The following is a 14,254-nucleotide window of genomic DNA, read 5'->3' on the forward strand; positions in this document are numbered from 1 at the left end:
ATGGGATATTCATTGAAACCTTAAGACTTCAGTCATCTGGATAATCCCGTATAATTCCGCTGCGCGCACTTGTTTTGCAGACAAGTCCTGAACGTGGTCAGGTCCACAGACATGGGCTCGCGAAGTCAGCAATCTTCATCTCTGACTTTGCTTTTATCAAAGTCAGATAGCCATTCTGAACGGTCACTTGTTTATTCGCTGGTCCTTCCACGAAGCTGCAAGAAGCCAAAAACCATCTCTCTTGGTCCAAAGTTCCTTCTTCGTTGGTCGCTGTTCATGGGCCTTGCAGCATCCTTGCTCCCAGATTGCAACTGCTCCCACTCCACCGTCATTAACCAGTGGCTTTAGCACGGCCAGATCTGCACCGCATGCTTGGAATTTCCACCTTCCACAAATCCCCATATTCAGGTATCAAATTTCGTCAGTTTACAGTTTGTTCAATGTTGGTTCCAATGTTCAGACTGTTGACCAGAAACCAAATTCTAAAGATTGATCTGATTTGTGAGATTTAGGTTCGGAGGTCACAAGCTTGCTCACACAGTTACAGTTTCTGACTCCAAGCACTCAAGCAAGAGCACGCAATCACCATGGCAGAGACTGTTGTGGGAGCACTGATTGGCAAGCTAGGTACAGCATTGGCGAAAGAAGCAGCAACCTACGGTGCATCCCTGCTTTACAAGGAGGCTTCTGCCATAAAGGGTCTTTTTGGCGAGATCCGTAGAGCTGAGAGTGAGTTGGAGAGCATGAAGGCATACCTTCGTGAGTCAGAGAAGTTCATGGATACTGATGAGACCACAGGCATCTTCATCAAGAATAACCGGGAACTATCCTTCCGGATTGAGGATGTTGTTGATGAGTTCATGTACAGGTTTGCGGGTGACAAACACGGAGGGTTTGCAACTAGGATGAAGAAGAGGATCAAACATGTCAAGATCTGGCGCCGCCTAGGTCTTGAGCTCCGTGATATCAATGTTGAGCTTGAAGAGACTGTGAAAAGTAGGGACCGCTATATCATCCCAGGAATGGAGAGACATGCTGGAAGCGGTGACCATCATACCAGATCCACCAATCAAGCTTTGTGTTTTGCAAGGGAAGAGGAACTAGTGGGTATTGAAGATAATGCAACCAAGCTCAAGGGGTGGCTGGTTGGTGATTTGGATGAAAGGAACACCAAAATCACCACAGTTTGGGGGATGGGTGGAGTAGGTAAAACTACTTTAGTTCATCATGTCTATAAGATTGTAAAAGTGGATTTTGATGCTGCTGCATGGGTAACTGTGTCTAAGAGTTATAAAGTTGAGGATTTGCTGAAGAAAATTGCTACAGAGTTCGGCATGCCAATCGATTCTAGCATTATGGATATGAGAAGATTAGTTGAGGTCATCTGTAAAAATCTTGAAGGTAAAAAGTACATCTTGGTGTTAGATGATGTGTGGGAACAAGATGTGTGGATAAACAATATCATGCTTGTGTTTCCGGCTAAATGTACTAGCCGATTTGTTCTCACATCAAGATTATCTGAAGTTGCATCTTTGGCAAGTGGTAATTGTGCAATTAAGCTGGAACCGCTGCAAGACCATCACTCTTATATGTTATTTTGCAAGTTAGCTTTTTGGAACAATGATGATAAAAGGTGTCCTGAAGAATTATGGGATTTGGCCACAAAGTTCTTACAAAAGTGTGAAGGTTTGCCTATTGCGATTGCATGCATAGGTCGCCTACTGTCCTGCAAACCCCCAACATACACTGAATGGAAAAGTTTGTATGAGAAGTTAGAGCTGCAGTCGGTTAAAAATACAATCCCTGGTGTTGATTCCATTCTGAAAATCAGCTTGGAGGATCTTCCATATGAATTGAAGAATTATTTCTTACATTGTGCACTATTTCCTGAGGATTATGAAATGAAGAGGAGGTTAGTCAGGCATTGGATTACTTCTGGATTCATCAAGGAAAAGGAGAATAAAACACTAGAACAAGTGGCAGAGGGATACTTGAATGATCTTGTGAACCGAAGCCTACTACAAGTTGTGATGAACAATGAGTTTGGACGAGTGAAATGTTGCCGAATGCATGATGTCATCCGTCATCTTGCCATTGACAAAGCAGAGAAAGAATGCTTCGGTAAAGTTTATGAGAGCCATGAGATGATTTTGGTACATCGAACACGTAGACTGTCAATACGGAGCACTAACATCGAACTGTTAAATCTATCAAGTGCGATACATCTCCGTGCAATACATGTTTTTACGAGTTCTGTTGTTATTGATCTGTTGAGGCCTATCCTTGCATCTTCAATTTTATTGTCAACCTTGGATCTGCAAGGTACTGAAATCAAGGTGTTACCTAATGAGATCTTTAGCTTGGTTAATCTGCGTTTCTTGGGTCTTCGAAATACTGAAATTGAGATTCTGCCAGAGGCCATTGGAAGATTAGTAAATTTAGAAGTACTGGATACATGGTGTACTTGTCTGCTATTTTTACCAAATGATGTAGCTAAACTAAAGAAGCTTAGATACCTATATGCAACTGTAAAGGCCACTGAAGGACCTTTCTCGCATCATTGTGGAGTGAAGGTGCCTAGGGTCATAAAAAACCTGACAGGACTGCATGCTCTGCAAAATGTTAAAGCTAGCTCAGAGATTCTATGTGACATTGCAGCTTTGATAGAGTTACGGACATTTTCAGTTGATGTGACAAGTGGACACTTGTTAAACTTGCGAAATGCCCTCCTGAAGATGAGCAATCTTATCAGTTTGTCAATTACTATGTCAAACGAAAATGAAGCATTGCCACTGGAAGAACTCTTTTTACCAGAAACTCTTTGTAAACTTGGACTGACAGGGCAGCTGGAAAAGAAACGGATGCATCATATTTTGTCATCCTGGTTGTGCCTTAACAACCTCACTCAACTGTATCTGATGTCCTCCAAACTTGACGAGGATTCATTTCCTAGCCTCGTGGTGTTGCATAGTTTATGTTTAATTACCCTTTATAAGGCTTATGACGGAAAGAAATTACGCTTCTCTTCTCAATCATTCTCCGCAGCTCAACCAAGTTGAAATAGAAGAAGATGCAATGGGAAGCCTTATTAAGCTATGGTTTGTAGAGTGCCCAGAACTGAACCGCCTCCCTGAAGGCATCAAGTATCTTACTATCCTTGATGAATTACGTTTGGAAAATACTGCAGTTGAGCTTACAGAGATTGCAAATGAATGCATGGAAGAACTTATGAAGATTAGCCACATTAGAAAGTTAATTATCATATCAAATGGGAAAAACTTTAGGCAAAGAATTGTTTCCAGAGAAGGGACTGAATTCTCTGACTGAAGGCTTATGCTAGTAGCTGGTATTGCTGACCAAGACCCTGCGAGTTGAAGACAGCGAGAGTGATAGTCCTTATGTCTCAAACTTTTGTTGTCGGTGGTTGGTTGCAAGCTGAGATTGTGCTTCCAGTTTGCTTGCTTGGTAGCTGTTGGAAACTGTTGGCCTTCTTTTCTGTTAGTTCCGCAGGCTTGTTCTGGCCACTCTTTTTGCTTTCTGAAACGTCTAAAACTCTGACGCATTTCCGTTATGCAGTAATGGAAATGGAGAAATCCTCGGTTCGAGAAAAAAAAAATGCTAGCTGGTATTCCCAGAGTTCGTGTACAAGGTATGATTTTCTGCAGCTTCATGGTGGGCTTGGGGTGGCAGCGACATTCTATCACTCCCAATCATCTCGTTGGTCGTTTTAATTTCCATAGGTTGCTACTGCCTTTGTTGGTCTGCTTTGGTGGTGCAGTTTTGTGCTTACTGAACTTGTATTGAGCTAGCAATAGTGGAGGCACATGGGCATGCGTCCAGCAGGGAAGGGAAGGCCGGAAGGGCATGAATTCTTCATGGGTACACATTAAAGAATGGAGAGATTCCTCTTAGGCTTCGTTTGGATGTTGGTATTGAGGTGAAGGAATTGCATTGGGGTAGGAATACCAAATCTGAGTGGAAATGGAAATGGCCTGCAATGCCAATGTTGTTGTTTGGATGTGTATATAATTGGTAGTTAGAATCAAAGGGTAGCAGCCAATTCCAATTCTTGTTTGGATGTACGAACTGTTGAATTCTATGTTTTGAAGAGTCTAGACAGTATACAACATTTTACATGTATGAGAATGTAGTCTCCATAAATTGTGGATATATTGGAAGTATTATATATCACTTTTCACATATAAAAACAGGAAAACTTTATTAAAATGATCAAAATAGCTGGAGATGTATGATAAAGTGAAAAAAAATGAAAGCACATGAACATAGCAGCCATTATATAGCAAATAACATGAGATCAGTAGCTTCCAAGTACCCATAGAAGATTACAACATACAAAATAGGTCGGCTATCAGACAAGACATGTTTTTGCCTATCATAACAGAAGCTCCTAATTAGGATAACATGTTCTTAAGCATTACATGACAACAAGTTGACAGAAGTCCCTCAATTGACATCCTTCTCATTCAACATCAAGAGCCATTCCTTCCTCATGGCCATGGGAAGCTCCATAAGCGCTTGGAATAAGCGCTCATTAAGGATTAGTTTCCCATAAGATTTCAGCATGACACACCTAGCAAAATCTGGTATCATTTGACGTGCAGCAAAGATTTCAGCAGTAGGGGTGACATGGGGCAGGGGTAATGGCTCAGTTGACTTCAAAGCATTTTTGAATGAGGTCTTCATATCTCCAAGCATGTAGAGAATTGCATCACCAGTTCGCTGCCTCTTTTGGGGCAACTCCGGGGATGCATCATCAGCTTGTTCAAGTGAATCTTGAGCACTTTCAGCACCAGTCTTGGCTCCTTCCCGATTGGCATGATCAACTGAGTAAATAGTGCTGAGTGCATCCCAATTCTTCACTACTTTGGTCTTGTAACAAGCTGATGCCTTGTTACTCTGCATAACAGGCACATGTTACTACAAAAGTGAGACAGAAGTGTGACAAAAAAACAAAATATGTGTTAAGTAGTTAGCATTTTTCATTAATTTTGTGTAACTATAGACACTGGACAGCCATTAGGTGGTTGAACAAAAGGTTCAGGAAGCTTAATAAACTCCTCACTTAGAGATAGAATGGCTGTCAGCACATCAGAAAAGTGTCTACTGATGGTCTCTAAAGAACGCTTGTAATCACCACGCAACAACCTCATTTTTAGACCATGCCCAACTACTAGTAAGAACATAGCAACCTTTTCTTCCACACTCACATATACACTGTCATGGAGACCACACGTCTCACGCAACATGGTGCATAGATCATGGAAGTTCCTTTTAGTCAAACGCAACTTATCATAGCATGTAACTTCAGATCCATCATACATTTCTTTGAGCAAATCTTTCCTAGTATTGTGCCTGCGCTCATCATCACTAAAGCACCCTAAATTCCTTGGGCCCCTATGTGAACTAAGACATGCTACCCCAAGAACAATTGACTCAAAGTAAAGTTCAGTCAACACAATCCGCCTCCTCTTTCTTCTTTTATTTTCTTCAGTTATACAAGAGACCAATTCAAGATCTGACATTGTATAGCTACAATGCACACGCATCACTTGTAAGAAATAAAATTCTAAACACAACAGCACAACAACATACGACAATAAACTTCACGGCATACAACAATAACACAGCAACTAAGAATCACATACCTTCAATTCATCAATTGACCTGAAGAGGACCCAACGCTTGGAGAGCAATCTGAAAAATTAATGTAAGACATCATGGAGTGCCATAGATGAGAGAGGGGGCTTAGGGATTCGACCAGCCATCCAAAACAAACTCCCTTGTTCGCGAGATTGACCAGTGGGGAGAGAGGAGAAACAATGGAGGATGGACGGAAGTCCAAGGGAACGGGGAGGAGGCCGTGATGCCGTGGATGGAGCGGACGGCCGGGAGGGAGCAGAGCGCGGCGACGAACTTGGCGGCGGGCTGTCAGGGAGGAGAGAGCGCGGAGGGCGCCGGTGAGGGAGCTGATGGTGGCGGCTGTGGGCAGGAGGGGCGGATGCGGTGGGGGCAGGCGGGGAGGTGATGGGGAGGGGCGGATGCGGTGGGGGAGGTGGGGAGGTGACTGAGAGAGGGTACCTGCGGCGGCGGCGACGGCCTCCTGGGGTCGCCTACCGTTCGTTCCCCTCAGCAGGCGGGAGCGTTTTGTTTTCTATGGGCACAGAGACGAAGAGGTACGCGCAGGGGAGGGGAAAAGGCTGAATACGGAGCCGGAGCGCTCGGAATCGTGGGCGGGCTCGCGCAAGACTAGCGGGATATTTTCGTGGCATTGGCGCTCGATTCCGTTCCCTAATACAAAAGCCGTCCAAACAACAGGTATTTGCTGGTACCCAATGCCAAATCTAGATTCCAGGGCTAAATACCAACATCCAAATGCAACCTTAATGAAACACACGTCAATGGACGTGTTCTCGAAAAAAAATTAAAGAATGGAGAGAGTGAATACACATTTGGGCCTGATGTTGATTGTTTTAAACGTTGGGTTCCTTCCTTGGATCAGTCCATCATTGTTACATAGCTGCTGTACAAATAGTGCACCTGTTCGATGTTTCTACAAATAACTTGGTTGTGATGGGCGTTTTCTCATACCAAAGCTAGCTGCTATCTGCAGCCGATGACAGCTGCGTTTGCTTGGGCTCCGAAAAGCGAGCGCTTCTACAAGGGCGCGTTTAGTTGACAATTTTTTTTTGGTTTTGGCTACTGTAGCACTTTCGTTTGTATTTGGCAATTAGTGTCTTATTATGGACTAATTAGGTTCGAAAGTTTCGTCTCGTGATTTCTCACCCAACTGTGCAATTAGTTTTGTTTTTCGTCTACATTTAGTACTCCATGTATGTGCCGCAAGATTCGATGTGACGCTTTGAGGTGAAAATTTTTGGAATCTAAACATGGCCTAAACAGCGACGGTCGGCACTATTGGAGCGAGCTAGGTCTTGGGAGCTGTTGTATCAGGATTGGACATTGGACAAGGAGAGGTGGCAGAGGAACTGACGGCCCATTCGTTTGGTCGTAAACGATGATAAATTTCCGGTCAGAATAGTATTTTTCTCTTACATTAAACCAGCCAGCAGTAATAATCCACGATCGTATAGGATCGTTTCAGCCCCAGGCGAACAGGCCGTGAATCTGAGTCCCATCTCTCTGTTCTTAACCGTATCTCTAATCGCAAACCGTCAGATCGTGTTCAAGGGCCTTGCATTGGATTGCACGCCTGGCCAGAGGCTGTTTTGTCTAGTCATTTTCGACTTCGGTGGCATCTCGGTGCATTGACGAGCTCCGTCGCTTGTTTAGTTGTATGCAGCATGTAATTGTTGTATGGTTTTTGGGCCTAGTTTTCTTTATAAGCTGGTTAATTCTCTTCTTATTAATATATGTCGAAACAATATGTTTCTAGATATTTTAAAAAATAATCTGATTGCCTACTGGATATGGAAATTTTAAAATATGAAGGGTACAGATTATATCTAATATATTACTGTAGCTTATCTAACAGTTAAATTAGGATTATCTAGCTCGTATGCTTCATATGAAATGACATTTGTCTTCCTAAAATGATGAGTCACAGTGGCCAGAACCCCACACGCGTAGATGAAGTCGCGACGGCTACGCGGGGGGTGGGGGGGGGGGGGGGGGGGGGGGGGGCACCCACCTAGGGTTTCCCTAGCCGCCGCTGTCACCGTCTCCACCGTTGTCGTCGTTGAGCACCAGCGCCTCGCCCCTCTCTACCTCCCCCATGCCGCTCCCCACCCTCTTCACTTGTCTCATGTTTGTCGTCCTGCCGGTCGCAATCAAGGCTCCGTTTTCTGGTCATCATTGCTACTGCATCTGCCTTGTCCGACGCTCCTAAGGCCCAGGCCTCCGCCCTCGGCGTGCACCTCTCCGGCTAACCACCCACGGTTGCCATGTCTCCATAGGGGCTCCAGGATGGGCTGGCCCGCCGTCGCCAAGAAGGTCCTGCATCTCAGCCCTATCCACCTCCCCCAACGCCGTTCCCCACCATTCCCCTCATGTTCTCCTTCCCACCGTTTGCCCCCAGGGCTTCCTCTTTGGTCGTCGTCATTACTGCATCTGCCCCACCCGACTGTCCAGTCGCTACTTGTAACGTCCCAAAATTCAGTTCTTAAAAATCACTCGTTCAAAAATATTTTTAAAATCTATTTTGAAAACTAAAGTCACATGAGCTTTATTTTAAATTCCCTCCCTACCCAAATCCACCTTATATTTATATGCCATTTTTCTTGTCCAAATATTTATCGTGCACATCGCAGCAATAAATATTTTCAGCCGTCCCCACCTTTTTCTCTCGCGCATACGCCGACCCCACCACCACCGCCGCAGCGCATCCATGCACCACTGCGACACCGTGGGCCCCACCTCCCACCTACCTCTCTCTCCTCTCCCTCCTGTTGAATCAATCAGCCAAGCAAGCACACGCGTCCCAGCAGCACGTACACGCCCCAGCAGTAACTCCGTACCCGCAAATGTGTCGTCCAGTCTCACCTCCCATGCTGTCCTTCGTCCCGTTCGCTGGATCGTAAACGATCGGTAATTTTCAACTAAAATAATATTTTTTTTTATAATAAATTAGTTAATAATAATAATCTTGTATCAACACCGGCCGAAGAGGCCGCTGGTTCCTCCTGCACAGAGCACACAGGTACAACACGCATTAAAGCCTAGGACATCACGGCACGCAAAGGAGACAGCCATCGCCACCCGCTTCAGCACCGCCAAAAGCACGCACGTCGCCCTGCTCCACCCACCTCTGTCGCACCATCACTTCGCCTGCTTGCCCGTCGTCCGGCCATAGCAACGCCATTCATGGCGAGCCGGTAGCCGGTAGCACAGCTCCCTCTTCCCCGGCCTATAAAAGGTGACGCCCACAGCCTCCTTCGTGACGCCGTCACGTGCCACCGTTGTCTCCTTCTCTAGTTCACAAATCCTCTCTCTCAGCTTCTCTCGCCCGAGGTGAAGTTCGCGGAGTCGATCTCCTCCTTGAAGCAGCAATAGATTCAAGCAGCAATAGACCGAGGTGGGTAGCCTCCATGCATCCCGTACCTCTCCTCTTCCTTCACATACTCTTGGATTCAAGATTGGTGGCTGAAATCGCCGTCCCGGCGGAGCTCAGGCAGCGTCCATGGCGGACGAGCAAGAGGACGCACGAGCATGCGCTCTCTCAGTAGCACGCCTGTACCCTTCCTGTTTCGCTTTTGTTTATTCCCAATAGAGCAACAGAGGGCCCACATCCATGTGCTAGTAGCAAAAGCCGATCACCAGTTCAGTTCCTATTGTCTAATCAAGCATTCTCCTCTATTAGCACATGTGCACTCTTTAATGCCACCAGCAACCATGCCTCTCCGAGTCATGGAAATCCCAATCCCCTGCTCTTCATTACGTCATGTGATTAGTTATTCAAATACCATTTTTATTTTTCTGATTTAATTAATATCTCCACCATCCGAAATCTGATTCCCTTGATTCTTCTTCCTAAATATATCTAAAATCAATACCTATCTCCCATATATAAGTTTCATAATTTATAGAGCTCATTTGAATTTATCTGAATATTTAATTGTATCCATTTGCCTGTTTCGACAGTTTGCCCGTTGTTAGCCGATGGAGTGACCGAAGAGGCAAATGACGATCTCGGAGGCCAGGACGAGTTTGGAGGCTAGTGCTGCGAGTTCAATGTCGAGGACCCAAACTGTCAACAGGAGTTTGCCGAGGACGCCAATCTAATCCCTTCGATGCATGTTGACTATTTTTAAACACAACTCTTAGAAGCCGTTTTAAATATTGCATATACGATTATCGTACGGAGTATACTTTTACTGCTTAGTTAAAACCCGTTTGAATAGCCACCCTTGATTGATATGAGTGTCGGAGACACCGAAGAGCATGGGCTAATAGTTGTTATACGTTAATCTATCTAGGCAGTCAAGGGTGCGACTACAGCTCCAACCGACATTGAGGCCATGGGCTCCGCCTCGCCCACCCCTAAGGGTAGGCTTCGTCTCACCCGACGTCTGAGGGCGGACTCCTCCTCGCCCGATCTCTCGGGCACGACTCCTAACGAAAGCTCACGTCGCCGTCAATCACTACGGGCCATAAAGTACAACCCAAGGTCAAAACTTCTAGCATCGTGCGGGGAGCGATCACGTCTCAACATGATCCGTCCCCGCGACGTGTTATTCCAGGGAACTCACATCGCCTATAGTGACGGACGTGAGGTCACTATGTTACCTACTCCCTGTACGGCCACTGATACGCACGCTGATTCACCGCGTCGCCCGCCGAGGCAGAGTGGGACGTCACGACCCGCTCCGCTGACAACGTCAGGGCATGACATCATTGGCGGACAGGCGCCCGGCGTGGAGTTATCCCTGTCACCTCCTGCCATGTCAGCGGTACTCGCGCAAAGGGAAAGAAAGGCTCGACGACCCTGAAGGACTTCCTCTCCTTCTCGGTCTCCTCTTTTCTTCCGTTGTAATCCGTGATTTCACTTGACCTATAAAAGAGAAAGCAGGGCACCCCACTAAGGGGATCGTATCAAAACGACCAGCATCAAACCTCAAACAGATAGCCGAGCAGCGACCGAGCTCTCGGCACCTATTCGTTCTTTCCACCAGAGACTTAGGACCTCTCCCTCTCTTGCCCGTTTGTAACCCTTACTATAAACTTTTCAGGGCTAGTAACATGAGCATCAACAACGAACTGGATGTAGGGATATTTTGCCTAAACGAATATAAACCTCATGTCCTCTTAGCGCACCATCCGAGCCAGACGCGTAATATTAGAAATTTACTCGTTGGTGTTTACTCGAAACACCGACAGTTGACGCGCTAGGTAGGAGCCTTTTGCGCGTCTCGACATCCACACTAGGCTTCGGATGGCCGATCACGACATCAGCTGGGTCCTAGGTGCGCACGTGCACTTTGGGGACCTGGACTTCACCGTCACGACGGAGAGAGAGCTGGCGCTGGCTCCCGCCGCCGTCCAACCTCTTCACTCCGCCGGCCTTGACGCAATCGCTAAGGCGCTGGAGGAGCTGCAGCTGCACGCACTGAAGGCCCGCGCCCCCAGGAGCGATAGGCTCCTCAGCTTCGACTACGGGGTGTTAGAGCGCCAGTTCGGCGTCTTCCTAGGACCCTGACCGTCTTGGGAGGACCTACGCCACCTCATCTTTTTGTTCGCCAACGTACCTCATCCGGAACGCCCCGACAGCGCTCCCGTTCAGTCTACGCAACACTACAGAGATCGTTGGCCACCTTGTGGCGCAACGCATGCCTTCTTTCCCCACGAACGACGAGTTCATGGGAATGGCCGAATATGTCGTGGAGTGTTTCCACGAGCTCCTCGCAGAGGAGTCGGAGTCGCCCTCTGGCTCTAACTCTAGCAGGGGAAGCCATCACCCCTCTCGTGAATGCTTCATGGCATGTACCTCCGAAGGACATGTCGAAAGCATCCGCGAGGAGGAGGTTACCCTGACGAACGACCTCGACGATGAGGTCGAGGGTGATGCAGGGGCCCCACCCCGCCTACGAGTGGAGCAGCTGAAGGCCTGACACCGAGAGCTTGAGGAAGCATGACTCTAGCTTGAGCAGGAATGCGTGGAGCTCGATCGTGAGATCGAGCGCCACGGAGACGGTGGACACACATGTGCCATGGCCCATGATACCAGAGGATCATCGAGGATGATGAAGCCCTCCCACACTTCGCCCGAGCCAGCCATAACATCGCTATTGTGGCGGCCTTGCTCCGTGGGCTTCCGAGGGCCGCGACGTCCGATGAGCGTCGGGCCCATCACGAGATTCGTACGCTACTTGAGTGCGCGGCGGCGCAGTAGGCTGAGAGCTCGCTGTCTCGGCGATGCGAGCTCGACGCCAGCCAGCGTACGCCCTCAGAGCGACGTAACAAGGATGCATCAGTCCACCAGGCACCGCAAGACGATAGGCCACGCATAACGGTTCCGGTGCATGAGCGCCTCGGCAGCAACAGTGACGCATGCGACACCCTAGACGCCCGCAGGCGTACTCACGGCGATGCGGGGAGGGGGCCAGCCACAGGTACTACCCTCGACGTGGCGGACGCTATGACAGCAGCGAGGAACGAAGCCCGAGCCCCGGCTGACACATCTGCAACGTCGCCTTCCCGCCAAGGTACCGACCACCAACCAACATCCTGAAATACTCTGGGGAAACGAACCCCGGACTATGACTCAAGGATTATCGGCTTGCTTGCCATGCCGGTGGGGTGGATAATGACAATTTCATTGTCTGTAACCTTCCATTATTCCTAGCCAATTTGGCACGAACGTGGTTGGAACACCTTCTGTCCAACAAAATCCAAAGTTCGACAGACCTGAAAGACATCTTCGTGGTGAACTTCCAGGGCATGTACAAGCATCCTAGGAACCCCTGAGATCTCAAAAACTACCGACAGAAGGCTAGAGAAACCCTTCGTAGGTACATCCGGCGCTTCTCCCGGTAGTGCAACGAGCTACCTAACGTCGCCAACACCGATGTTATAGGAGCTTTCGTATCTAGGACCACCTGCAAGTCCCTAGTTCACAAGCTGGGATGTAAGGGCCCGCGAACCACCAAGGAACTCCTTGACATCGCCACCAGCCATGCCTCAGGCAAGGAGGCGATCGGAGCGATCTTCGATCGCCTCAAAGGCATGGTGAAGCGGGACGACGCCGTCGAGGAAGGTGCCTCCAACTGTCCCATAAAAAAGAAGAACAAGCAGCGGCACGAGGGTATCTCAAACCATTTCAAGAAGCTACTCGAGGGGCCATGCCTAAACCATGCCTTCCCCATCAAGCATCTGTACAAGGACTACATCCTCATGAAGCGGTTCTTGTCTAGAGGCTCCAACAGGGGGAGCACAGGAGGGACGCCGATCCAACCGTGGACGATGCCGAGGGGAAAGAAGGCGGCTTTTCAACGCCGGATGACTGCCTCATGATCATCGGAGGGTCAGTAGCCTACGACTCCAAGCACTGTCATAAGCTCGCGCACCGCGAGGTCTATACGACCGAGCTAGCCCGCCTACCTTCCTCCGGTGGTCGGAGTCCACCATAACCTTTGATCGGACTGACCACCCAGAGTGCATCCCGCAACTAGGGAGATATCCACTCATGGTTGACCCGATCGTCGGCACGAAGTGGCTCACCAAGGTACTGATGGATGGAGGTAGCGTCCTCAACATCATGTATGCCGAGATGCTCGACGCCATGGGCTTCGACCGATCGTGCATCCGACCAACCGAAGCGCCTTTCCATGGCATCGTGCCTGGAAAGCAAGCCATGCCACTTGGGCAGATCGATCTGTCTGTCACCTTTGGGGTCCATCCAACTATAGGACGGAGACCCTTACCTTCAAAGTGGTTGGGTTCCACAGAACCTACCACGCATCCTAGGACGACCATGCTACGCAAAGTTTATGACCGTCCCCAACTACACCTATCTAAAGCTGAAAATGCCAGGCCTAGGCGGGGTCATCACCATCGGCACCTCATTTCAGTGCGCCTACGAGTGTGAGGTCGAATGCTGGGATCACGCCGCGACAATCGTCGCCTCCAAGGAGCTTGCGACCATCAGGAAGGAGGTCGCCGAAGAAACACCCGACCACCAGCGGTCGGCTAGATCTTTCAAGCCATTGGAGGGCGCTAAGGAGGTCCTCATAGACCCCAGCGGCTCCAAAAGCAAAGTGGTATGCATTGGCACCACACTTTCCTTCAAATAGGAAAGCGCGCTCGTCGACTTCCTTCGTGCCAACGCAGACGTCTTTGCGTGGAAACCCTCAGACATGCTAGGCATTCTGAGGGAAGTCGCCAAGCATGCCTTGAAGGTTAGGCTAGGCTCCAAGCCGGTGAAGCGGTGCCTATGTTGCTTTGATGAGAGGAAATGGAGGGCCATCGGCGAGGAGATCGCAAAACTTTTGGCAGACAGGTTCATCAAGGAAGTATACCACCTCTAGTGGTTAGCCAATCCCATTCTTGTATGAAAGAAGAGTGGGAAATGGAGAATGTGTGTTGACTACACCGGTCTCAACAAGGCATACCCAAAGGATCCGTTTCCTTTGCTATGCATAGACCAAGTAGTCGACTCTACCTCAGGGAGCGAAACCCTTTGCTTCCTTGATGCGTACTCTGAGTACCATCAAATCATGATGAAAGAATCTGACCAGCTCATGACATCTTTCATGACCCCATTTAAATCGTTCTGCTACGT

The 14,254-nt window shown here is 48.3% G+C and overlaps 1 protein-coding gene and 1 pseudogene across 1 annotated transcript; one reads left to right on the forward strand and one right to left on the reverse strand.

Moving 5' to 3' along the window:
• Window positions 1–257: 257 nt before the first annotated feature.
• Window positions 258–3,327, forward strand: LOC136481675 (disease resistance protein RPM1-like; annotated as a pseudogene).
• Window positions 3,328–4,464: 1,137 nt separating this feature from the next.
• On the reverse strand, window positions 4,465–5,342 carry LOC136479607 (uncharacterized). The gene is made up of 2 exons (XM_066477416.1): window positions 5,229–5,342; window positions 4,465–4,917 (listed from the first exon to the last, which is right to left on the reverse strand). The coding sequence occupies exons 1-2, from the start codon at window positions 5,340–5,342 to the stop codon at window positions 4,465–4,467; spliced, it is 567 nt and encodes a 188-aa protein (XP_066333513.1).
• Window positions 5,343–14,254: the final 8,912 nt, after the last annotated feature.

The sequence above is a fragment of the Miscanthus floridulus genome, chromosome 9 (assembly GCF_019320115.1).
Source record: "Miscanthus floridulus cultivar M001 chromosome 9, ASM1932011v1, whole genome shotgun sequence".
NCBI lineage: Eukaryota > Viridiplantae > Streptophyta > Magnoliopsida > Poales > Poaceae > Miscanthus > Miscanthus floridulus.

Excerpts from the sequence above, each read along its gene's own strand:
- LOC136479607 (XM_066477416.1), bottom strand. The coding sequence starts at position 5,342 with ATGTATGATGGATCTGAAGTTACATGCTATGATAAGTTGCGTTTGACT. Across the intron at positions 4,918-5,228 it reads GTCTCCATGACAGTGTATAT|AGTAACAAGGCATCAGCTTG; the intron begins GTGAGTGTGGAA and ends CCTGTTATGCAG.